Source organism: Salvia miltiorrhiza, chromosome 6 (assembly GCF_028751815.1).
Source record: "Salvia miltiorrhiza cultivar Shanhuang (shh) chromosome 6, IMPLAD_Smil_shh, whole genome shotgun sequence".
Lineage (NCBI taxonomy): Eukaryota > Viridiplantae > Streptophyta > Magnoliopsida > Lamiales > Lamiaceae > Salvia > Salvia miltiorrhiza.
Genome location: NC_080392.1, coordinates 1,196,179 through 1,222,489, shown reverse-complemented (window position 1 = coordinate 1,222,489; position 26,311 = coordinate 1,196,179). Strand labels below are relative to the sequence as shown.

Genomic DNA, 26,311 nt, shown 5'->3' with positions numbered 1-26,311 from the left:
ATAGTAAAAAAAAATCCTACTTTTGCATCTCATTAACGTGGTTGACATATTTTTAGTAATATATCTGTTTTTTCGGATCAATTTCATGTTGCCAAACGTGTATATAATTAAAGACAATCCATGTGTAAGTGCGTGCACACAATAATAACAATAACAAAAAAGTTGATGTATTTTTCCACGAGTCCAATCCTATTTTTTTTTTTTCTTGGGCAATTATAGCTTAAGCTCCCACCATGCCCTAATTTCTTTTTTAATTTCTTTATATGATAAGATCTTTAAATTGTTCAAATTTCTTGTTTTGCAACGGATCATCTAAAATATTTTTCTGCGTCCGTCCCTGTAAAATAAACCCTAAACCTCAAAACTAAGTTATTTTTATGCATTAGATATTTTTTACATTTCTGATCGTGTAATTATTTATCGCACCCTAATTTAAAAATCTTGAATCCATCGCTTGTATTCACTTATATATATATATATATAGGGTGTGGTTCTAGAGAGAACTACATTATTTGTGATAACGTGAGAACCATCAAATCTAATGCATTCGCTGTTAAAATTAATGCACTAAAAAATAAAAATAAAAATTGCTTCATTCAGGATTCGAACCTAGGATCTGCATTAATCCAATAAGATGATACATCCATCGTAGATCTTGATAATCGAATGGCTGAAAATGGTTCTCCGTTCTTTTTTATTTATGGTTCTTTCTTGAACCTCTCCTTATATATATATATATATATATATATATATATATATATATATGTAACAAATGCATATGTGCCATTTATGTTTCTTCTAAAGCATAGTTTCTTTCAAAGCATATTGAGACATATTTCAAAGCATAGTTAGTGACAGACTAATTATACCTTTCATCGTCATTAGCTTCTACACAAGAGTTTCATAAGTAATTTTGTGTGTGTGTGTGTGTGTGTGTGTGTGTGAGAGAGAGAGAGAGAGAGAGAGAGAGAGAGAGACCTGAGCATGGAAACTGCCGAGTAACACATGGTTCTTGACTGTCTTAAGGCTTCCTGTTGGAGTTGGACAATATATTCAAATGATGATGAAAACTATATTTGATTTTTAATACACACACACACACACACTATATATATATATATATATATGAGATAAAGTTGTGAAGTATTTCACCAATTTTACATAATTCTTGGCTAATGAAATCTCTCTCTCTCTCTCTCTCTCTCTCTCTCTAGGTGAAGAGCCTTACTTGACAGTGGAACCGCCGTGGAAGACACCACCAAGAAGAAGAAAAGGAGCAGCGCCGCCGCCTGCCGCCGTCGAAAAGCCATGAGCCACCACCGCAATTGTATATTTCTGGCAAGGAGTGTGGAGGGTTTCAGAATTCCCTCAAAAATTATGTTGCTATTTAAAGGGCAGAGAGAGTTGAAGTTGAACCAACAAACTAAATAATTAATATATATTATTTAAATTCTAGATACATATATATTGTAACTACAGCTATGCTAAAACAAAAAGTCAACTTCTAGTTTCTTGAATTTCTGGTGAGTTCCCACAACAACATAAAATCAATTACATTATTATATATACTTATTCCTTTTTGTATCATTATTCAAACATTAGATCCTCTGCTTATACTTCGTGGGTAACACACTAAAATAGTTGTATAACACTTATATATCCAAAATAGTCAACTTTCTTCGGCGAGTTTATATCACAATTATTTTGGCATTTTGTGTGTGTGTGTGTGTTTTACTAGTCGACCTAATTAAATAAATTTCAAGAATTAGGAAAAATATTCTCCCACTTGCGTTAAATTTAATTATTTCTGTCACATGATGTTACTTTGAAAGACACAGCACCCACCCCAGTTTCTTTCATGTGTGAATAGTAAATTGACATATAATTAGAAAATAGGACATTTAATTTTCAACTATAAGAAAAGGCATGAACTAGTTTGCTTTGCTAGCTTGTCACGAGAATGTTACAAAATTAATTAAATTAGTTGGTCAAATAGTGCACTCCTACCACCTACTGTTCTTGGGAATTTATTGTATTACATTGTACACACGAAGAAGAAAAATGACTTTAATATATGGTCACATATATATATATATATATGTGTGTGTGTGTGTGTGACCATATTATATATGACCACTTGCCATAATTTAATAATATACATGGACATATAATTTATTTATTCTCTCTTGAACATTTAATCAACATATATATTTAGGGCTCAATTTCACGGTGCTATAGTTGATTAAGAACACGAGACTTCAAAATGTGAGACTCATGGCTTGAAGGAATTTTTATAGTGAATTGTGAGATAATAATGATTATGCATCTATTGACCTCTTTAATGATGCATTGCAATCAATCGAAGATCCAATAAGAAACATTCTTTCGAATATTTACTCATCCTACTCCAACAACACCCACAACAATTTTAATTTTAAAGGACAAGCAATAATAGTTGCTTCAACTCATATGTTATTAAAAAAAATATACTCATATATTATTAATAATTAATTAAATTTTTAATATAATAAAAAAATTATTTAATAGTATTTTTTTGAAAATAACGTCTCCAATTCACCCCATGGACGCAAAACTAGTAAATTAGTGATGAGCAAAACGAGCTCATATCCATGCCTTTTATATTGAAGAAATCGTCACTAATTAACCCCACACAAAAAAACCCCCACAAAGTTTAATTATCCGAATTAAAGTGAATAAAATGGAAACGTCCTTGCAAAAGTCGAAATAGATTAGTGACAAATTATTTTTTATTATATTTATGAATATGATAATTGAATTAGTATTAAATTTTATATACATACAAAAAATAAAAATAAAAAAATTTACGTGCATTGCATGGGATACAAATGCTAGTTTATGATTATGAAATAGATTAATGTGCATCTGGTGGATTAATATTATAACAAGCCAAGTAAAAACGAAGAAAGTAACAATATTAAATTCCTTTTCCTATTTGCTAAAGATTCCTTAAAATTGCATGTTTAATTAACGTTAGTAGAATAGAGAAGCGGCGGCGGCGGCAACTATATAGTGGAAGAAATAAAAAAGACGAAAATTTTGAAATGAATTGAAACATTTAACATACTTTAAAATTTAAATGATTTCCATATGTTAATACGATATAATTAAAATTGATTAATTTAGCATAAATGACCATGCTCTCAGGGCCGTCTCTGAGGGCGGGCCAACATGGGCGACCGCCCAGGGCCCATCATTTTTGGGGGCCCAAAATTTTTTATATTCTCTTATATACTCCCTCCGTCCCATTATTAATGGCACGTTTTCCTTTTTGGGCTGTCCCGTTATTGATGGCACGTTTCCTTTTTTGAAAAAAATAAGGGAGTGTTTAATGTTAATGATACCCCTAATTAAAAGCTTAATTAAACAACTTTAATTTTAAAAAAAGGCACGCGTCTCTCTCTCTCAGAATTGGAACCGTATCTTCTTCACTCCATTCCATTTTATTTCTCCCTCATGTCCGCCGCTCTCTCTTTCTCTCGAGTCTGAAACCCTAAATTCTTTCTTCGCCTGAATTCTCCATCTCACGCCTGCCGCCCCTCGTCGCCTTGTTAGGCTGTAAGCCGCCGCCCCCTCTGAATTCGTCTCTCACCGATTTGGCCTCCTCCATCGTCCCCGATTGAAAAATCCCAATGATGTAAACCCTTACCAAAATCAGATCTGTCTCTATCTTCGTCTTCTGCCTGTCGTCTCTCTCTCTGTAAGTCTACCTTCAAAATCTGAGGGATCTAACTGAAGGATGTCGAAAGACTACGGTGATTCATATGATTGGGAATGGATGGCTTCTTTACAGACATGGATCGAGGTCAAGGTGATTGAAGATCGAATCAGAGAACGGGGTCGCTTGGCTTTAGCCCAACAAGGTAAAGGCCCTATCATTACTCCTATGGTCTCCGATGAACTGCCTGTATCATCTTCTCCTGCTAATTGTGATGCTTACCCCGATTCCTTTTTTCTGTGTGAGGAAAATTGGCAACACAGGGAAATGGGTGATGGGCAGTTGCGGATGTTAAAAACCCTGCTTCCTGAATTTTTTCTGGTGAGATCTACCCTAATCCCTAATTTGCTCTTCCTGGTTTGCTGATATATGGCCGATTGACCACTGATTGTGGTGATATAATTTGCTCTTCCTTGTTGGATTAATGACCTTGTTGGCTATTGCATGTGGGATTTGCAGTGTTTATTGGTGTGGCATGGGTGTTATGTGGGTCTGAAATGATGAATTACTTGTCAAAAAAAGAAGGTCCCTGTTGGTTTTTAAAACTATGATCTTTTTAACTTTCAATGAGTTTTTAAAAAAAAGCCTGATCTTTATTGGTTCCCTTGTGCTTACTGGTTTGGTTTCCTTATTGTAAGCCTATGTGATTGGGGGTTGTTGCTGTTTGATGTTGTTGGCTGGTGTTTGAATGTTTGGTTAACCACTGATTGTGGTGTTGGTGGCTGCTGTGATGTGTGTTTGAGTGTTGGTGGCTGCTGCTGTTTGATGTGTGTTTGAGTGTTAACTTGACCACTAAAACTTCTAGTAAACATTCACATAGAAAATGACAGATGTATTTACACATAGCTTCACTTACAAAAAAGAAGATGCATTTACAAAGTCTTCACTATTTTTACAAAAAGGGCAGATGCATTTACAAAAAAATGTTTGGTCATTCACTATTTTTAATCACAAAATGCTGCCAGAATTTACAAAATGCTGCATTCTACCTCCAAAATGCTTCCTTCTTCCACATCACAAACCTTCATGACCTTGAATTTGAAGGTTATGCACCATCACCTCAAGCTCATTTGTGCATCCTGCATTCACTCCCAACTGTTGCATTAATGAGTCAGTTATGGATAGTGCTCCATGCTCAATTAGATAAGATATGCACTCCCTAACAAGTTCACTTGGAACTTGGAGATTCAATGGGAGCATATCCTGCCTAATTAATGCATCCTTCCTCATATGAGGAATTTTGTAGCTATTCCTCCCTTTAACCTTCAAAATTTCAATCATGCAAGATTGTAAGCTCAAAAACACTTTGTTCAAAGTGTTTGGGCTTAATTCATTGAATGAATTAATCACAGCATTCACAAGATCTGATACACTGTTACAAACTGATTCAGTTTGTAGGGACTGAATTGCCCTAAACCACCCCAGATCATTGATGTTTGTGTCTGGGGAGTTTGGTGGTTGATTTATCAAATGAATATCAAATCCATCTGCTGAAGCAACAGCTCTGAAATCTGGGTCTGAGTCCTGTATGTGAGGCCTAGCATTATCTTGTTGTATGTAGATGGTTTTGCTAGCATTTGCTGGCCATTTTGCTTTAATAGCAGGAACAATCTGTTTTACAAAAAAAAGAAAGCATTCACACTTTAATAGACTGCATTCCAAACTGCCATCTGCATTCATACTTTAATAGACTGCTGATACACTTTAATAGACTGCATTCACACTTTAATAGACTGCATTCACACTAAGCATACAAAGAAACAATCTGCATTAACATTTGAATTAGGGCAGAACAGCAGGAACAACATGTTTTTTAAAAAAAAGAAACAATTCTGGTTTTAAAACATTGCAATCCAAACTGCCACTTCATTAACTAAGCATACAAAGAAACCAAATGAATTTGGTACATGGTATTGGTGCATTTAGGGCAGAATTCAGGCAGCCTTTGTACCTTGTTTATAAAGCAATCTTTCACAACTTCTTTTGTGATGCTTTGTATGGGCTTGAGCTCCATTGTCCCTGCAGCCCTGTTTTTGCTCTTCCTTTTGGCTGGTACTAATTCTGTGAATGGAAATATTCCAATCTTCCCATCAAACAAGCAGCTGCCATCATCATCAAACACTGGCCGACACAGAGCACACATAAACATGACTTTTTGGATGAATTTTTTGCTCTTGCATGTCCTATGCGGTTCTGTCTCTTCAGGGGTGAGGTAGAACCTCTGTGATGTTTTTGTGATGTAAAACCACTTTTCATCAATGTGGACTGTGTTGTGCATGCTTTTAAATGACAAACTCCTAACAATCCTATCCCATTCTAGAGCTTCTAAGGAAAACCGTAGCCTAAGTAACTTGTTTGGAGCCGTAAGATCAGGCTTGATTGCATTTGTATGTGCTCTGATCAGCCCGGATTGAATCCACCTGCCAACTGTTGTTTTACTGCATCCAATCCCACATGCTAGCCTTCTAATTGTAGATCTTTTTGTCAAGTCTATGCTAGCAATTAATCCTAAATCAATTTCTACCCTTTTTCTTCTTGGATTTGAAGGTTTTTTACTCAAACAACTAATTACCTCACCACGATCTTTTTGCTTTTTTGCAGCTGCCCAAAGTCGACTAATGGTCCGGCGGGAACTCTTCCACTTTTGCACCGCTGCAGTGAGCTTCCCTCTGCCCGGTTTGCCGTTTTTGCTCCCTTCAAGAAGAAATTGAAGTATGGCTGCCCTCTCAAAGGAAGAAAGATCCTTTCTTCTAGCCATTGAAGATTTTTTTCTTTCTGATTTTAGGAGTTAGCTGCCGTGTTGATGATCTGAAATGTATCCCTATTTATAAAGGGCTGAACTTACTGCACTTTTTAAAAGTGAGGGAGATTTGAAAATTCTGAAATTTTTAATGAGATACAGCAGGTTCCAAAAATTGTTTACTTTATGGCGCCACTTCTTATAGTGCAGATTCTGATGTTGCATTTGGCGCCACTAGTTTGGGTTTCCAGATTCATTTATTAGATCAATTAAAAAAAATCATTTATTTAATGCTTATTAAAAATTAAATTAATAAAAAAAAATTAAAGTCAGAAAATTAATATGAATAAAATAAAGTCTTTATTTATATTGATAAAATAGAAATATCCCTTAATCACAAACTTAAACATGTGGACCACACTCTTTATTCTACTTAATTCCTTCTCCTTAATCTCCGTGCCGAAAAGAAACGTGCCATTAATAACGGGACGGAGGGAGTATATTATTATTATTATTATTGGCCTAACTTTCTTCTTGTGTATACTATTAGCATTGAATAAAAAAAATGAGGACCAAAAAATTTCATCCTGAATAATTTTGGGGCTCCCAAAAATTATAAGGTTTAATATCATTTTTTGTGTATACTATGCGTATTGACTCTATCATGAAACAATTAGAAGGTCTAATATCTAATACAAGTTTGACTATTATAATATGACTTTAAAAAAAGTGTTTTTTTGTGTTGTTATGATGGTGAATAGAGGGCCCATTTTTATCATTTCGCCCTGGGCCCATTTTTCGTCAGAAACGGCGCTGCATGCTCTTTGTCAATTCAAGGATGAATATTTTTTATAGTCATCACAAAATGAAAGCCTTTTTATTTGTTAGAACATTTGAATGGTAACATTTTCGACTTATATAAAGAATTTAAAGTTTTTAATTATATTAGTTCAAAATTTGGAAACAACGCGCGATTCATATAATTTTCAGCTTTTCATTTCTCCAATTATTTAATAATAAAAATCATAATCTAATTAATTTCAAGTCAACAAAAATTCCCAATGGAGCCACGAGACCATTCACGTGAAATTTGTAGTCACCGATGCATTTTTTATTTAAATTGCAGAAAATAAATACATATGAACGTAAAACCAACAAAAAAAGGGGACCAGTTTCAGATAAAGCAACCGACGTGAATAAATCCGAATTTAATAATATTCTTTAAAAGTATAGTGTTAGAAAATGTAATATAAATATAAAATTATATTACCTCCGTCCCGAAAAATAGAAAATATGATTCATTTTTTCGAGACGGAGAGAATATGAAAAAAAAGGTGGGAAAGAGACAAAAAAAAATGGGACAGGAACCCAATTGAGTTTGTCCAAAGTTGACAAAGAGCAAAGGGTGTAATGATTGTTGTAGGACTAAATGAGAGTTAAGAGGCGTTGTGTACTAAACGCTATAAATTCTCCAATAAATCCCATATATGAGTGATGTGATGACTATTTATCTTTTTTGAACCATATATGAGTGATGACTATAGCATATCACAATTATGATCTCATTGGAGTTGGAATGCTCTAAATCTAATTGAATTTTCTATTTTCTTTTTTTTTTATAAGGAAAAGAAGATAATATTAAACCATTGGTACCAGAGGTACCTAGAAAGTCATACATGAAGAAAGAGTAAAATTTTTGGAACACCATGACAAGAAATTAACATCCGGGGACCAAATTCTAAAGGCTGCATTCCAGCTCCACAGTCTTCCTTTAATCTCCATCACCACCTCGTCGGCACTCCAAGTTTTTCCTTCAAATCTGCTTTCATTGCGTCTCTTCCACAACACCCAAATCGTACAAACCCATAATGCTCTAAGGAGCTTCCCTCTCTTCTTACCTCTGCCAAGATGTGAAAACCATTCAAAATGTTGGGCCAAACACCTCGATCTTGCCGAGGGACAGCCCACCCACTCAACGATCTCACTCCACACCTGTTCCGTTTTCGGACATCCCAGCAAGAAGTGTTCAGCTGTTTCTTCATTTGACACTCATCCATTACACCACAAATCCTCCATCATGAGCACTTTCCTCTTTTCTATTTTAACTTATTACTCCCTAATTGAATTTTCTATTTTAACCATCCTCAGAGGATCTTCCTTTCTTTTTATTTTAGCACGTCTTCAAAGTATTTTCTACATCCCACCTCATTTAATCTGGAGTAGTTCTTTTCGACACGATTGTTTAAGTGAATAAGATTATAAATTTATAATGTAAAGTAATGAAAAATTATTAGCTAATAAAGGAAACCAGCCAAATCAAGTGGGTCGATCCGTAAAGGAAAGTAGGCCAAGTGAAGTGGGACGAAGAGAGTATCTTCCAAACTTATTTTTAGAAATAATTTCATTAATTATTATCCACTCATTAAATACATAATTGATTTTTATTAAAACTCGTGTAATCCTCCATTAGAAATATGTTTGAGGGATACTATTTATAAAATTAAAGTATAATAGTAGTTGCTATAATTGTTTAAATAGATAATTGTATTGAGTCCCAAATTTTCGACCTTTTATGAAATAGCCCAACTTTGTCAGACTGTTGAGTGGCACGATTGGTATGAATAACCTTCATTCGTATTAGATCTGCGTAAAAATAAAATTTTAAATATATTCGGAGAAAATAACAGAAGAACCAACGTCATTGAATTTAAATGGATAAGATGAGAGGGAAAATAGAGAAAAAAGACAGCGGCCAAATAAACATGTCATAAAATGAACGATGCTATCGTCGGAGAAAATAGCAAAGAGAGAGAGAGAAAATAATAAAAATAAAGAGACACATAAAAAGAGTATGGTAGACCTATAATGTATAGAAGAGAGAAATAGTTGTGATTCAAAAGTTGATTACAAAAGGAATTGTGATTCAAAATTTGATAGGATGAGAGAAAAGGATGTGATTCAAAATTTGTAAAGTATAAAAACAATTTAGTTTATTTAATTTAAAATTAATTAAAATTTATTCAAATTAAATTAGTGTACAATTATTAATTTTCTTTTGCTCATTCGGCTTATTCGCAGCATTAACACTTGTTAAGGAAGCACCGCTTTCTAAAGTTCTGCACACACATTGATTTTCAGCTCAAAACCAAAGCTAGAATCGAAATTTCTGATGTATTAAGCAGCTGCAAACATTCAATCCGAATCACACCAGCACTATGATTTTGAAGCTTTAATTTTGATCGTTCAGATATGGAACGAGCTCCGAAAATGGCGCCTGATCAAATTTCTCATTGCGCAAGATTCTCTCTTTCCATTATCATACACGCCGCAGCTCGAAGCCCCTCGAGATTCAGGTATTAAAATCGCAAATTCTAAATTGTTCGTGTTCCGTGTTCGCATCGGGCTAGCGCTTCTAATCTGTCTATGTTTTTTTCGTCTATCGATATCTCTGTTTTCCGTGAACTACACGAAGTGTATTTTAGGGCAAGTTGCCCAAATTTATCTAAAATCGAGAAGCACGTGTTCGAGAGTAGTTTAAAAAGCATAATCTGTTGAAGAAAAATGTAGATATTTCTTTCACGTGTTTGTAATTTGCAGAGAAGTTTTTGTATTTGTCCAAGTGAATGCGGAATTGAATTGATTAGGAAATTGGGAACAGGAGGAGCAAACGTATATTAGTATGAGCTGAGGTCATGTCATTGTTGAAATTTTGTTAGGTGTTTTAGGAAGAATAACTGTGTGGAGATTTATGTGCATGTGGTGAAGTTAAGATTGCTTGATCGCATTGCTCAAACTTTGATCTTGATAGTTTTTGTGACCAACATAGCTATATCATATATGATCAGTTCATGTGGGAACTCGGGATATTACTTACTGTGGTGTTCTTTCGTTTGGTGACGTATTATGCTGCCACAGCCTGTGGCTCGTGCATTAAGCAGCTGAACATGTAACATCTATGCATGAAAGAAGAGCGTAGGGAGCGGTGGATGTTGCACCGAAAGATGATTGAGTAGAATCCTAGTACTGTTATTCCTTCATTTAACTTGTTTTGGGAGTAAATGGGCAGTCTCGCGTATAATTTGGACGTTGTAGAACTTGTTGTGGCTGATTCGTGCTTTTGCTGCCCTGGAACATATTGGTTACATGGAACAAAAATGCTCGGTTTTTTCTGGACAAGCACTAGAGCTGATATATTTTTTTTTTTCTCATTGATGAAGTGCTTAAGGAGTAAAGAATTTAGCATTTTGATTGTGCAGAAGTTTGTTTAGAAAACAAATTATCTTTTGCAGGGCAATAAACTAATCTTATGAGACTTTGAACTAGGAAGGAATGTCTGCTTAAAATTAGTAGGTGATCTTTGAAATTCTTTTATTGGAGGTGAATTCAGAATTTCGATTGTAAAAATCAAGGAACAAAGAATTTGAATCACATTCATTAAATTGAATTCTGGACCTGTTGGCATTTGCATTTTGCAATCATAAATCAATAAACTCATTGAAGATAGTGTGTAACTTTTGTCTGTACAATATGATAATTAAGGAGAATTGAAGGCAAACCATCTATTTGCAGTTCTAACGCTGTGTGGTTTCTCGTTGTGGAAGCACACCTCCTAGAACATTAATTGTACTTCTGGCCACGATAACAACTCTCATGCATCCTACCCCTGTAGTCGCTGTAGCGCCTGAATATAATCTGGAATAGTACCGTCAAATTGCTGGTTTTGTGGGTTTTCTGCATAGGCAACATAATATGCTGCAACGCTAGCTTGTATCCATGCCATGGCGACTCTATTCTGCATTTTGTAGAAGTTAAAATTAATTTGCAGCTATTATCACAATGGTATTTTTTTTCTATAGGATTTGGGTTCTTACCACTAAGTACCCAGTCAAGAATGCGTACAGCGACACTTCTGTTGCGTAGTTTTTGTGGACGAGAAGAGCCCAAGTTCCTGCAACCAGCGCAGACAATGATCCAGCTGCAACGCCGCACAGGAAGCAGAATGAGCTAGTGAGGTCAGTATCAATCAACTTTTGAATTCCAATCCTGCTAAACATCTCCCATGTATCCTTCGAAGCCTGCACGATTCCTTTGTTATACATCCCTACCTGCACGAAACCCCATCTATTTCCGTACGCTACAAGCCTTTTAGCTACTCCCGTGCAGCAACTTGCACACGAGAACATGAACTCATCCACGTCTCCAGAGACCAAGCTTATGGCCCGAGCCAAACCCCGGATGGTGCCAAGAACCGGTACAAGAATCGAGCCAAAGCATACGCTCCCCATCGAGTTCTGAGCCGAGTCTCTTACCACTGTTTTAAGATCAACCTCTGTTCCACTTGCAAATCTCATGAATTTTATGTGTGATACAGTGACGAACGTCATGTTCCTTGCTACGTGCAGTGTCCATGTGAAACTTAAAAGGCTCAGGAATATGAACAGAGTGTTGAGCATCTTCATACCAGTCATGGTTGCTCCCCCGATGCCGGACATCAGGAAAGCGGAATAGAAGGTACAAATGAATATTGATAGAGGTGCCACAGTTTTGATTCTTGGAGGATGAGATGCCACCGAAACTACGAGAATCCTTCTGCCGTGCTGAAACCTGGGACGGATCCAGCACGCGTACAGGGATTGTAACACAGCAGAAGCTAGAGCGAATACAGCTGCTGCTGCACTCCCCCGAGAGCCTATGATGACGAGTAAAATCCCATACGCGCAGGTGACTAGAGGGCTAATGACGAATGCAGCCTTGAATGCTCCCGAGGGATTGATGCTCGTGAACAACTGCCATGCGAATCCTGAAATTCCTGCACAAGCTGTCGAGGTGAGGACTGGAAAGTACCATTTCTTTGGGTGATAACGATGACTGTCTGCGGGCGATACAACGCCACGAACTGTGAGATACAACTCCAGGATTATGATGAAGAGAAACTGTATGCAGAAAATGTATTTAAAGATCTTGGAGAGTAAGTTTCTCTCCCTCATCTCCAAGGGAGCACCATTTCTTTCCTGTATCTGCATTGAGAAATCACTTCTGGATCGGAGCACGATGAACTCGAACGCAGGGGAACGACGGAGTCAAGAAGGCGAGAAACAGAGTTTCAGATTCTTGAAGAGAAAGATGTTTGTAGTGTTGATGAATGAATTCAAGGTAATTGCACTGTTTGATCCCTTCATCTATCATTATTAACTGTGGATGATGCTGTTCTTGGTTCAATTACTTGACACCCACGATTTAGCAAAGAGATGTGATTAAGTTTTGGCCATTTGAGTGCATAACCTCTGAGATGAAAGTCTTCTCAACAGCATTATTTTATTTGAAGTCTTGTTGAAGAGAATTAATTGTATATTATTGTCTCTTATTTGATGCATGTGGGGTTTGTGTGTGCATCACACTGTTGACTCTGTACAGTTAAGGGCTGTGTGTGTGTGTGTGTGTGAGAGAGAGAGAGAGAGAGGGTTCTTTGCTATTGGGCTGATACTGTTGAACTTGAGATTTTACATAGGTTTTCAATCTTATTGGGCCTATTGAAATTTTGAATCCAAGAAAAAAGCTAAGTGCTCTTGGCATTTATTAAGTGTTCCAAAACTATAGACATTTGAATTGGTTTTATAATTATAATAGTGTTAATTAGAAGATGACTTAAAAAATGGTTTAATTGTTGAAAAAATATATAGATAAAAGAGAAGCAAAAGCCTCCTAATTCAGAAAACGAATATTCTAAGGGGTGATTCACCCCTTGAAGAAAACACCCCTCAAGTGGATAAAAGGGTAAAACTCCAATTTTAGGGAGTGTCTTAATTAGTCATTATCACTAAATTACAGATAATTTTAATTATTGAAACAACTTGTATCCAAATTAAAGAAAAAACTTCAAAATGGTGTAATTTAAGGGCAGAAAGGGATGTAATCGAACCGAGCCGAACCGAATAGTGATGTGCTCAAATTTGATTTATTTAATATCGAATTGAATCCCAAACTTTGTTTACCAAATATACTTTGAGGCTCACGAACTTAATTGAGCCTATATGAACTTTCTTAATTTATAGTATTTATATTCAAAATTAATAGTAATTAAAAAAAAAAACTATTTCATTCAATATAAATAAATATATGAATTATTTTCTTATAATAAACAGAGTTAATTAGAGATTTAATACAACCGTTATTAATTTTAGTAGATAGGAGTATAAGTTATACATATTAATAATTTATATTTTTCAAACTGAATCAATTAACGAACTTGTTCACGAGCTAACGAGCCGAATACTATCAAACTCAAGTTTGTTTTATTTATTTATCGAGTTTCTTTAAACGAATTTGAACGATCTTTTTTTTTTTAAAGTCGAGCTCCTAAAGAAAAATGCATTAAAAAAAATCGATAATTTGCCCAAAAATTCTGACAAAATGATGCGAATTCTTGACTACATAGTAGGAATCAGAATCCATAGTTTCACGATTCTATTCAGTCGACGTAATCTTGAATCTCGTGTAATAAAAAATTAGTTGACTTTAATATCTAAATTCATAGCAATTGTATGAGGTGTCCAATTTTGACGACATCGCACTTAATCGCTGCTTTTTCAACCTAAGCTCCAAAAATATTTTTTACTGACTTAGGTCAAACCTTACTATGTCGTATTTCATTTTCAATAACTAATTAATCATATCATAATTTATGTTTGCTCTTGAAAAATGAGGCATTCGCATCTTTAATGTGGCTTTCTTCATTAAACTTCTTATTCAGAAATTTTCTGCTGAAACTATAGATATAATAGTTCGAAAACATTTTTTAAGAAATAACTGAATACATATATATAATATTATGTATTTGTTTAAATATTTAATTTCTGGCGTCAACTTTTGTTAACTCGAAACTAAGTTACGTGTTGAGTATTGACCTGTTGAGTATTGACCCTCGTCGTCGTTGTTGAAAGCTTCCTTCTCCGGGGCAGCAAAGCAGCGGCAATACAGCGGCGGAACAGCAGCAGGGACGGCGGCGGCAGGGACAGCAGCAGCGGTGGCTGTCCTCCGGCAACAACGCAGCAGCAACAGCGGCGCAGCAACGGGGTAGCAGCAGCCTCGACAACCTGCAAGGAAAAACACACAAAGAGAGGAACAAGGGGCGTCGATCTTCTCGGCTCAGGTACAGCTCTCTTCCTCTCGATCACGCACACACTAAGCCACGAAGAATCACAAAGGGGACGTTGCTCTCGCCGGCACCACAATCGGCCAACAAGCCTTACACCTTCACCGGTAGCACCTCCACACAAAGGAAGAACACTAAGCAATTTTCGTCTACTCTACAGCCACAGACCAAGGCCTCTTTAAATAGCCTACCATAGAAGGATCTAGAGAAGGAAGGTGAAGAGGTTCATGGGGGAGAAGAAGCGCAGGGGTCACAGCCCCAAAAGGGCACTAAATTTCGACTGGAAGGGGGAAATGGGAGGGCTGCCAAAAAGGAGGATAGGGCATGGGCTTGTTGGGCCAAATTTGGGCCAACTAACAATATCTCCACCTTTGGCCCAATCACGGTATTGTGTGCATCAAAGAGGAAGCTGTACCATAATCATCATCGCCGAGCCCCCTGTTAAATCACAAAGAAATAACAGGGAAACACAAGACCACAAAGGTCAACGGGTAAACTAACCAAGTCAATTCCTGCAAAACACAAACAAGAGAAAGACAACCACCAAGCACGAAGCACACTAACACAAAGTTAGTCTAGCACAAAGGGCCACAAAGAGCTAGCACAGATCACAAAGTACACATGATCACGAAGATAACATGCGACACAAACGGTCATCACAAAGTAAAACTCACAAAGCCACATAGTCACAAAGCTACATAGTCACAAAGCCTAAACAATCACAAAGAACAACACTAAGGCATTAAGAAAGAGCTCCACCTTAGAACACATCACTATTGGTTTCATTACCAATTACATTAGCATGCTCTACATCTTGTTTTTTCTTAGGGTGAGGACAATCCTTAATATAGTGACCAGTTTCACCACAGTTATAGCACTTCCTAGGCTTATATCTATGATTAGACTTATCATTAAATCTCTTTTCACCCCTAACATGCATGACTTTGTCCGGTTCTTGAACACAAATATTAGAATTTAAATCTAATTCCTTATTCTTTAAAGCACTCACAACAGTGTCAAGCGTCACATTATTACGGAAGATACTTGTGACTGAAATAATTAAGATGCAAATCGTGTATTTGACTGCAAAATTGCACCTGTCAATGTAGGAGATTTGAATTGAGTCTTGATATATGATTGATTAACTCAAGAAAACTTACTTCATTTGGACAAAATCTCCCACCTTCTTACATCTCAAGCTTTGTTTTGTTCATGTATTTTAATTAGGGTTATCGGCGCTTTAACACACGAATTTTGGATATATTTTGATTTTTTCTCACGAATTTTGAAAGTTATATATATATATATATATATATATATATATATAACTTTATGACTCTAGCAATTTTACCACGATTTCAAATTGCGCACAACCAGAAATTAATTACATGTCATATCGAAAATTCGGCGTGGATGAAACGGCCGATTTAACAAACGACATCATATATGGATCACATTGAAACCCTGTCATTTGACGAGAGCAGGTGAAAGAATTTACAAAGAACATTGTGTTTTAGTTTTACTTGTCCTCATGAAACGACAACATTTTAATGTGCGATATATGTATGACGTCGTTTGTTAAACAGGACGTTTCATTTACTTCAAATTTTCGAGATGCCAAGTCAATTTCAATTTAGCCGTAATTTGAAATCATGGTAAAATTGCTAGTCATAAAATTTGTATTTTTCTTCTTCTTTTTTCGATAATTTTCAAAATTCGTAAAAAAGTCAAAATGGGTCCAAAGTTTGTATTGCAAGTTTATAATTAACTCCTAATTGTAATTAAGAGTCCTAATATAACATAAATTTATCAGATGTTTTATCCATTTCTCGAATAAATTTATCAGATGTAGGGTTCGAAAGAACAAGAGAGGAAAAGGAAAAAAAAAAAGAAAGACTAGATTTTAATTATTATATCATGACGACGAAATTAAAGGTAATTAATTAACTTATTAAATAAATTTGATTTCTGTGTTGATTTAGGTCCTCTTATTTCTTATCTGATCCCTCCTTTCCTTTGCTTCTATATATGGCAAATAATGGCATCCTTAGATTTTTGAGGCTGGCATTAATTTCATAAACATTTTAATAAAATTTATTGCTTCTTAGGTCAACGAAAGAAGGTTCTTTCCCATTTAATTCATTCAAAAACCTAATTAATATGTAATAAATTTATAATGAGTAGTATTTCCTTTGGCCTAAGGTATATCTTCAATATTGATGGACGCACGAAAACATTTGTATTAATTTTTCGTAAATATGTAATAATGGATTATTTTAGAGAAGGAATCAAACATGTCATTGCACAAATTTATATCCTAGACACAAACAATTAAATGAACAAAACATATATACCAAACTTTTCTAATAGTATTAATTAAAGCCAGTTTAATTACCACATACTCTCAAATTAAATAATATTCAAATAAAGTGCATTATGATCAATTTCACAAATGAATGTATTCTTGTTGACGTTTATGTACAATGTATTGAAACATAAATGTATTTTTGCATATAAATATACATATATGTATACTTATTATATTTATTAATTTATCTAATTAATTAGAACACACTCCATGCAGCAACACGGCCTCTTCACCTTTACCACCATTTACGCGTCAACTCTCCTCTCTCTCACACCCTATAAACCCTACCCCCACCCCCCAATCATCAATCTACCTCAATTTTCTCTCACTTTTCCCAATTCATCTCAAAATCAAAAAAAGAGATTACAAACTCAAGAAGAGTTACAAACAATACCTAAAATTTCCTCCTTTGATCCTCCACCACCTTCAAAAAAAAAATGAAGGTGATCAAAGTCATATTTTCCCTCATTGCCTTCGTCGTGGCCGTAACCCTAATCCTCACGGCAAATGACACCGGCCCCACGCCTTCCCCTCCACCACCCTCTCCTCTCTCCAAACCGGCCGCCACAACTCGTGTCAGCCGGTTCCTCCAGGAGAAGGGGAAAAACCCTAGGGCCGCCGACCACTGCCACAAGGACAACGACGTGTGCAACAACACGTTGGAAGACGGGCGGAACGCCACGTGTTGCAACAACAAGTGCCTTGACTTGCAGTACGACGACAAAAACTGCGGCGCGTGTAAGAAGAAGTGCGCCTTCACGGAGACGTGCTGCCGGGGGGAGTGCGTGATGCTCGCCTACGACAAGCGTCATTGTGGCACGTGCAACAAGAAGTGTGCTAAATTCTGCCTGTACGGCATGTGCTCCTACGCTTAGGTCAAAGCGTGGGAGGAATTCGAACTTGGGAAAATGAAAAAAATTCAAGGGTTGGTATACTTTTATTTTTATTTTGATTTTTGATTTTTAAAGAACTAATAATTAATAAATGAAAACCGCGTTCCAATTGGTGGTTTTTGATTTATATAGGGGTGTTTAGTATTGTTGTGTCACGTATTATTCCTCGTGGGGTTTAAATATAAACAATAAGTGTATACATTCATAAATAAACGTGTATTTATTATTGAGAGAAAGAAAAGATCAAGAAAGTGATCATATATATATAAGAGTGTGTATCAAAAAAATTTGTGGATAGTTTTGATTCAATTTTTGCCCGGTGTTAATTAGTGGATTTGTAGAGCTACATATATTATTGTTTCAATGCAAATATTATTGAGTGATCAATACTACGTCGTTTCTTTCGTTTGTTTGTCAATTTATTTAATATCTGTTCATGTTTGTATATGATACGTATTTTCAGTAATTATTTAACCCTTGCAATTAGTTTATATATAGAAAGCATGTTAGTTATATATTCATATATATTGCTTGACGTATATTCCTCGTAATATAAAGAATATCTAATTTTGTATTGCAATAGAAGCAATACTAGATGCATGCATACATATTCGTACTAGCTTTATATTTCTTCGAATTTTTTTGAAAATTTAAAAAAAAAATCAAGTGTATATATTCACATTATATTATATACTATATGGTTTTCAAATTCCTTATGTATAATTAAATAATATACATTTACATAGAGAGAGAGAGAGAGAGAGAGACAATTTATTTACAGAAAGTTTGATCAATTCAAGCTAGAAGAAATGACAAATTATTTCGATCGCATATTAATGAAATAGAATATATAATAGAATATTTCGAAATTATTTTCAAAATGAACAAAAATATTTTGATTAATGAAATAGAATATATATGAATATTGTTGTGATCTTTAATCGAAGAAAATCTCAACTAAACTCAAAAATATAATTTTAGCTGTATACATGAACCTCATAATTAATAATCTCAATTTACGGTTCATTTTTCTGAAGAAATATCTAAAATAATACTAATAGTTTCTTATATTAATTATAAATACAACCATCTAATTAATTAAGAATGAATTTAAAAAGAAAGACTTATTTTTTGGTGGGACCAATTGGTTTCGTCGTTTAATACACATGCAAATTGTGTAGCAAGGAACTTCAAACTGAAATGCAAGCAAAGAAGTCTTCCTTGATTAGTTGGGTTGAAATAAAAAAGTAGTTTACTTAATTTTCACTAAAATAATTGCTTTACAAATAAAATAAGAAGTTAATTAACATTATTTATTATTATTGAGTTCAAATCAGGAAAAGGCCCATGTATAATTACCGCGAAAACTGGGCCTTTTCGTGGTAGTGGCGTTTAACATCACATGAAATTTAATGAGACGTGGAAATGTTGTCTAATTTTCATTTCTTAATTGATCTCTAATTTTCATTTATCTATTGATAATTTGATACCACACAAATAAGAGAAAGTGTGACTAAAATTTTATAGAACAAAGGTTTTTTTTTTTGTTTTTTGTTTTTTTTTAAAGAACAACTAGACATGATTTTCAAAACAAAACTTAAAAGAAAAATCACCAACTATTATATATTTATATTTGTTGCTCATGAAATTAAATCGAGTTTGTAAATTTATATTTTACTATAACTATTATCGAAAAGCCAACTCTTGTTATTGCCATTCAGCTGCATATTTTTAGTACACTAATTATACTCTTCTTAATAACCGTGCTAAAAAAAATGGGACAAGTTCAATGAAACGGAGGGAGTATACAAGGCTTATCGTAGATGAGTTTTTGCCTTGAACAAATATGTTGATACATGATAATATCAATATGCTACAAAGGTCAAATCCCCCGAGAAAAAAGAATTACAATGATCAATGCTTTTATTTTATTATTTACTGGCACTCAAGTAATGAAAATAGTTCAAAATTTTCAAATTCAAAAATGTTATTTTTTTCGACCATGATAATTGATTAGTGTAGTATGGATTGAAGGACATGTATTTAAAGAAAAAATTGAGAGATATGTATACAATGGAGTAAGGTTGTATGACTATGAGATCCATTAAAATTGATTTAATAGGTAATTATAAATGATTTATGAAATACTATATGTTTTTGTAAATATTAAGTGAGTGAGGTAAAAATATAAAGGTACACGTCATATACACATCTTTCATTTTTCAAGTGTCTTATTAAGAAACTATTTTTGTCCCTAAATAGATATCCCATTTCAGAATTTCATGGTAAAATAATGCATAACTTTCCATTTTGTCTTTCTATTAATAACAAAATCTTTAACTTTTCATGTAATAATTAAGAGTAAAAAGAGGAAAATTAATCATTCACTTTCTTAGTAAGTATTTGACAACATGATACATTTGAAAAAGAAGAAAGCGAGCATATAGTAATTAGATTACCCTTCACTGCTTCACAGACCTAACTCCACTTAACGAATTCCCCAACGCCACTATTCACATATATAAATATTACTCATTATCATAGGCATCTTTGTAAATCAAATGTTCTCGCATGTGCAATCACTACACTAGTATTATTTAATAAATTTTATTCTTTCTATTTTATTCTTATTTAATATATATTAGAATATAATAATTTTTGCATATGCATTTATTATGATAATTAAAAAGATTACAAATATAAATTTATTATTTTATTGATAAGTGTATCCTGACCGTTAAGAACACTTACTAAAAAACAGAGGAAATAATATGGTGTGATCGTTAATGGCAAATTATTGCAAATCTAAACGAGTGCATAGATAATAGAAGAATTAACCAAATACAGAAACAAAAAGATAAATAAATACTCCCCCTCCGTTCCAATGAAGTTGAGTTGTTTCCCTTTTAAAAATAAATTACAATTATTTTTTCATTCATTTTTCACTAAACACTAGCTTCTTAAATCTCTGTGTCGAAAAGAAACGCTTCATCTCGGAGGGGTATATAAATAAAGAGGAAAATAAAAGAACAGAAAGGAGGAAGAAACTTGCGCTCCTCCATTTGTAACGGTCACTGAATATAAGGTGTCACCAAAGCTTAACACAGAAAGGGATATTACAGTATTACTAACCCCACCCACCCACCCACCCACCTCCAATCCCAACGGTCACTTTTTAGCCCAAACACAGAAACATAGTCAGCATTCAGCAATAGTAGTTTCATTTTCTATATTGTATTATAAATGCTGATCACCCCTTTATTAAATGCATTTTCTTGCAGTTTCAAAACAAATTAAAATTGAATTAAAAAACACCAATTTCTAGGACACCGGGAAAGTGCGTCAAAATTAAACAATTACAACTAATTAACTTAAATTAAATTTGAATTAAATTATAAGTTTAGAGGATCCGATCCGACTGCGGCGGCAGGCGGCGGAAGAAGTTGAGGAGCAGCGACGGCATGTCGTGGCGGAACCTCGGGTGGCGGAGGTAGTAGAACCCGGCGGCGAGCAGGAACGCCTTGAACGGCACGACGTAGAACATCAGCGACGCCAGCAGACACACCACCACGAATATCGCCGTCGCCCTCGGATCCCGCCAGTTGAACAGCGCCTCCAGCCTCTCCCCCTGGGCGCCTATGTCGCCCAGCAGCGTCTGCGCCCGCCCCGCCAGGGCGCGCAGCCGGTCGTAGCGCGCGCGCACCTGGTCGACCGGGCGGGCGCTGGGGAATCCGTCGAACTCCTCGTCGAGCTCGTCGGGCCCCACGGCGTCCAGGTAGGACAGCCTCGGGTCCATCGCGAAGGAGGTCCGCTGCCGGTATCGGAACCGGAGCGATACGATGAGGAACGCGTACATGGAGAGCGTGGGTAAAATTAGGTGCGGGCATAGCACGACCGCGACGAGTAAAATATGCACCAGCGCTGTGGTGGGCGGGTGCGTCCACGTTCGGATCTCGTCGATCCAACGCGCCACCGTGGCCGCCCTAGATAGGCACCCGACCACGCGGAACCAGTTCGCCTTGCTCCGCCGCATGCTCCACATGTGCATATCCGTGTCGAGCATGAACTGAACCACCTCCTGACCCAGAGCCGGCTCGGACCGGGCTAGCCGCGCCGTCACGATCCGCATCGCGCAGTGCCTCAGTATGTCTTGCTGAGCCGCACCCAGAGGCTTGACGTAGTGCATTCTCGGCAGCATTGGGTTAGCATACGCTTGGATCAAGCTAATCCACGACGAGCAAGAGAATCTCAATGCGATCTCGATCTCCCCCATCTTCTTAGCCCCGGTGGGGAGCAACACCGTGAGAGAGTACGTGCCGACGTACACCCGGTTCGTGTCGAGCGTCGAGAGGCGTACCCTCAGCTTCCCGAGGCGTACGTCCTTCCTCGCCGGCTCCGCTTCGACCACGTCGTGCTTGTACCTCGCGTTGTCAAACACGCCGATGGTCAAAACGGTGCACGGGTCGTACACGTCCCACGTGTACTGCTCGTTCCACCTCGGATTGAACCGGTCGAGGATTGTGCGCGTCCGGACCCACTTCGGCCCGTACTTGGCGACCACGTAGGCATCGGTGGTGCCACGCGTGCCGTCCTTGGTCTTGACCGGGAGCAAGTTCGTGGCGCCTCGGATGCCTACCTCGAGCAGCCCGATGGGCGGCTTGGCGAGGTGGCTGGCCGTGGCGCGGACGTCGCTCGTCACGTGGGCCGCCTCGTCCAGCACGTGGTACCCGCCCTCCAAACAAACCCGCACGTGTATCCTGCCAGCATAGGCTTTGTTCTCGTCATCGCCAATCAGATTGAACCACCTGGATCGCGGCTCTGATTTGTCGTCCGTGCGCTTGTCCACCGTGGCAACCTGCACCTTAGCGTGCCCGATAGACCGGCCATTTGTCACATCCTCAACCGTCATGGTCAAGAACGGCTCAAACGGCTCGGCGGCTACGAATACAAGGTCCTCATTCCACGTAGGATTGATCGAGCCGATGGTTGTTCGGCTCGTCTTGAAGAGCTGCGCGCCGAGCTGCGCTTTGACGTAGAGCTCCGGACTCCGAACCTTAGGCTCGGAGCCAGGTGTGCCCGAACCAAGCTTCAAGTCTTGGGTTTGGATGACCGTTAGTCTCAAATACCACAGCTTCGGAGACAAGTAAACCTTAGCTCGGGTCTCCGGTATCAAACCGCCGGAATCCGACTGCCAGGCCTCCTGAAACGCCTCGTCGGCCTGAGTCCCCACCCACACCGACAGCATGATGTCATTCCCCGGCGAGCCGTCTCCTTCCAGGCTGTACCACTGCGGCGCTAAGGGGCTGTCCGGCGGGACGCGCTTCGGCACCTCCTGGAGATCGAACGACACAGTTCCGGCTGAGGTCTCCTCCGTCGTGTCTTTGTCTGGAACCTTCTTCTCTGCGCGAATGGAAACTTCTAGAGAAGCTGAATTCAGTCCTTCCTTGTCGAAGGCGAAGACCTGATCCCATTCTTTGTTGGCGGAGAGCGATTTTGTCTTGATGCTGTGAGTTCCGATCACGAGCTTCGCGCAGAAGGAGGAATCGCCGTCCGGATTCGAGATCTTCGCCTTCACGACGCGGACATAGAGGAAGGGCATCTGATCGACGAGATCGAATGCGATCCGTCGATCGGAGCTGACGCTGGAGATTTTTCGGAAGAGTTTTGATTCGATTTCCATGTTCTTCGAGTGATCCGCAGGAATGGATTTCTCCTGCACGAGTTTCTGTTGAGCAATTGGCGGGTGCTCTACTTCAGTCGACGGCGGAGGAGTTGTAGGCGGCGGAGCAGCAGCTGCAGCATTCTCCTCCGCTGGTTTCTCCTCCTTCTTCTCCTCCTCGGGCGTGGTTTTTTTCTCTTCTTCCTTCTTCTCCTCCTCCGCCGGTTTGTCCTCCTTCACCTCCTTTTTCTCCTCCTCCGCCGGCTTCTCCTCCGCCGCAGCCTGAGGCGGAGCGTCACTCTTCTCCGGCGCCGGCGCCGGAGGCGGCTCCTCGTCGGCGTACGAGACCTTCAAACTGATCTCGCCTTTGATCTGAGAGAAAACGCTCCTCTTCTCCAACGGATAGTAAACCAACGGCACGTCGTCGCCGGATCTCACGAAAGTGCTTCCCGAGATCTTAACTTTCCCCAGAAAAGTGCTCCGCTTCCCAGTCTTCTTGTCGTTGTAGACGTTGAGCTCGAGCATCTCCGCCGCCATGGCGTCGACGTCGTGCACCAGGAACTCGAGCTTCTCGTCCCACTGGGGGTTGAGATCCCGGAAAATGGTCTTGGTGCGGCGGCGCTGGCCGTCGAAATCGACGATGACGTAGGCGCTGGCGGTGCCCTGGCCGTCCTTGGGCATAAGGTTCTTCGCGTTGCATATCTCTACCGTCAATTTTCTGGCGCAATTCGCTGCCATCGGCAGTGAATTCGTATTTTTGAGCAGTGAAATGTGAATGGTGTGTGAGTTTTCTGTATTTTTGTTTTTTTCCCCTTTTGGGTATAGGGTTCAAAAATGCTGCCCAGAATGGTGAGATATGGAGATGAAAAGGTGGGGAGAGAAAGATGCTTCGGTTTAGAGAGAGAGAGTGGGGACTGTTATGGAACTTTATAGGGAGCGTTTAAAGTTGAGAGGTGGAGCCTTTGAGGAGTTGGTTTAATTTTGAAAATAAAAACTAATGTTGACTTTAATTTAGATTTATAACGAACGACCTCTTTTAATTAGTACTTAAATTTGTTTAATTATAAATTTTGAGTCATTTTTTAAGAGAGTTTTATGCAGTGTGGACAAGCTTATATACGAATATATTTTTTGATTTTTACTAAAATTCGTGAATACAAATACGAATATATTTTTCATGAATATATTTTTTGAATACAAATATACGAATTTTGTGTTCGTCTGAATTTTCCAGTGGTGAGCGATTCCAATGAAATTGTAACTAACTTGGCTTCTACGTGACGTACACATATCAATTTTTAATTTAAGTTATTTACAGATAAATACGCGAATTTTTAGCATTTTCCAGTTTTTCTGCACGAACTTTAAGTAATTTGAGATGAAATTCGCGGAAAAATCAAAAGAGTTTGTCGTGGAAAATTGAATTTCGTGGGGGAAAAAAATATAAAGTTCGTGAGAAAAATTAGAAAATGTTGAAAGTTCGTGTATTTACACGCAAATGACTCAACAAAATATTTAAAACTGCCTGCCGATCATTCCACAATGGCAGCTCCGGCGTGTTTGTCGACATTAATTCGTGAATAAAATTTAAAAAATGATGAAAGTTCATGTATTTACACGCAAATAGCCTCTTTTTTATTGATTATATTTTAATTTTTAGACAATTCTAATTTATATGTTTGGCTAAATCTTAAGGTGAAGTAGCTTAAGTTACATTAATATTCATTACTTATAGTAAGATTTTGTAATGTTTTTATTTTTCAAAATTTTAATGAGAATAAGTGATTCTTAAAATTGTGGAGAGCCACAAAATATGTAACGGCACACATGGACTTTTGTTTGGCATTTGCTATTTAGCTTTAATCCAAATTGAACCGTAATACTCGATTTAATGCAAGTGAAGTAGTTTAATTAGCTTTATTTTATTCTATAAATAAATTAATGAAATTTATATGTAGTATCATATTAGTATATAGTACTCCCTCCGTCCACAAATTAATGCCCTACTTGGGTCCTGGCACGGAGACTAAGAAAGCTGAAAAAGGTGATGTGGATGAAATATAAGGGTAGTTGACTAAAGTGATAAAGTAGTTGACTAAAGTGATAAAGTGATAAAGTGTAGTAAATATAGAATATAAAAGTGAAAAAGGTGTTTGAAGGTGGGTCCATTAGTGGCAAAGGGTAGTAAATATAGAAAAGTAGGAGAGTAAAAGGGTACAAAAAGCAAAACAGGGCATTAATTTGTGGACAATTTTTTAAAGCCAAACAGAGCATTAAATTGTGGACGGAGGGAGTATCTGCATCTGGTGGCATGTTGAATTAAATAAAAAGGAAGATACCGTTGAAGAGATATAAAAAATTGAGACGAGTACAATTGTGGCAGATGCCAAGTCAGCAACACCATGTAAAAACAAAGATTGTCCACGTCGGCCCACATGGGGGACTTCATTACTTTTATTCTTATTATTTTATTGAGGATTTTTTTTAAATTAAAATATTAATCTCTTGATCCACAAAAAAAAAGTCTCGTTTCAAGATGAATACGGATTTTAATAAAATTATTAATATTGTTGTAAGTAGAATAAATGTACAATTTGTAAAGATAATATTAGTATAACAGAGTAGAATAAAAGTATATTGTTAGTTAAAAAAATAAAATAAAAATATAATTTACAGTTAAATATAGGAGATAAGGTAAGATGTGATTGTTCAAAAAGTGAAAAAGACTTTTTTTCGTGGACA

The 26,311-nt window shown here is 37.1% G+C and overlaps 3 protein-coding genes and 1 long non-coding RNA gene across 7 annotated transcripts; 2 read left to right on the top strand and 2 right to left on the bottom strand.

Annotated features, from left to right (window-relative positions):
- Positions 1 to 4,771: 4,771 nt before the first annotated feature.
- Positions 4,772 to 6,515, bottom strand: LOC130990031 (uncharacterized). The gene is made up of 3 exons (XM_057914234.1): positions 5,709 to 6,515; positions 5,108 to 5,368; positions 4,772 to 5,020 (listed from the first exon to the last, which is right to left on the bottom strand). Exons 1-3 carry the CDS (start codon positions 6,513 to 6,515, stop codon positions 4,772 to 4,774), a joined length of 1,317 nt encoding a protein of 438 aa, XP_057770217.1.
- A 3,028-nt stretch (positions 6,516 to 9,543) lies between these two features.
- LOC130987722 (uncharacterized) lies at positions 9,544 to 12,870 on the top strand. Of its 4 annotated transcripts, none has more exons than XR_009089839.1 (3): positions 9,544 to 9,850; positions 11,354 to 11,509; positions 11,900 to 12,870. It is a non-coding gene; the product is annotated as an uncharacterized LOC130987722 (long non-coding RNA). The 4 variants fall into 4 exon arrangements; XR_009089837.1 differs by having other exon boundaries at positions 9,566 to 9,850; positions 11,661 to 12,870; XR_009089838.1 differs by having other exon boundaries at positions 9,555 to 9,850; positions 10,413 to 12,870.
- Positions 12,871 to 17,329: 4,459 nt separating this feature from the next.
- Positions 17,330 to 18,297, top strand: LOC130987721 (stigma-specific STIG1-like protein 2). The gene has a single exon (XM_057911368.1). The coding sequence runs from the start codon at positions 17,455 to 17,457 to the stop codon at positions 17,890 to 17,892; it is 438 nt and encodes a 145-aa protein (XP_057767351.1). The 5' UTR covers positions 17,330 to 17,454; the 3' UTR covers positions 17,893 to 18,297.
- A 2,848-nt stretch (positions 18,298 to 21,145) lies between these two features.
- LOC130987720 (multiple C2 domain and transmembrane region protein 14) lies at positions 21,146 to 24,495 on the bottom strand. The gene has a single exon (XM_057911366.1). The coding sequence runs from the start codon at positions 24,305 to 24,307 to the stop codon at positions 21,311 to 21,313; it is 2,997 nt and encodes a 998-aa protein (XP_057767349.1). The 5' UTR covers positions 24,308 to 24,495; the 3' UTR covers positions 21,146 to 21,310.
- Between the last annotated feature and the right edge of the window lie 1,816 nt (positions 24,496 to 26,311).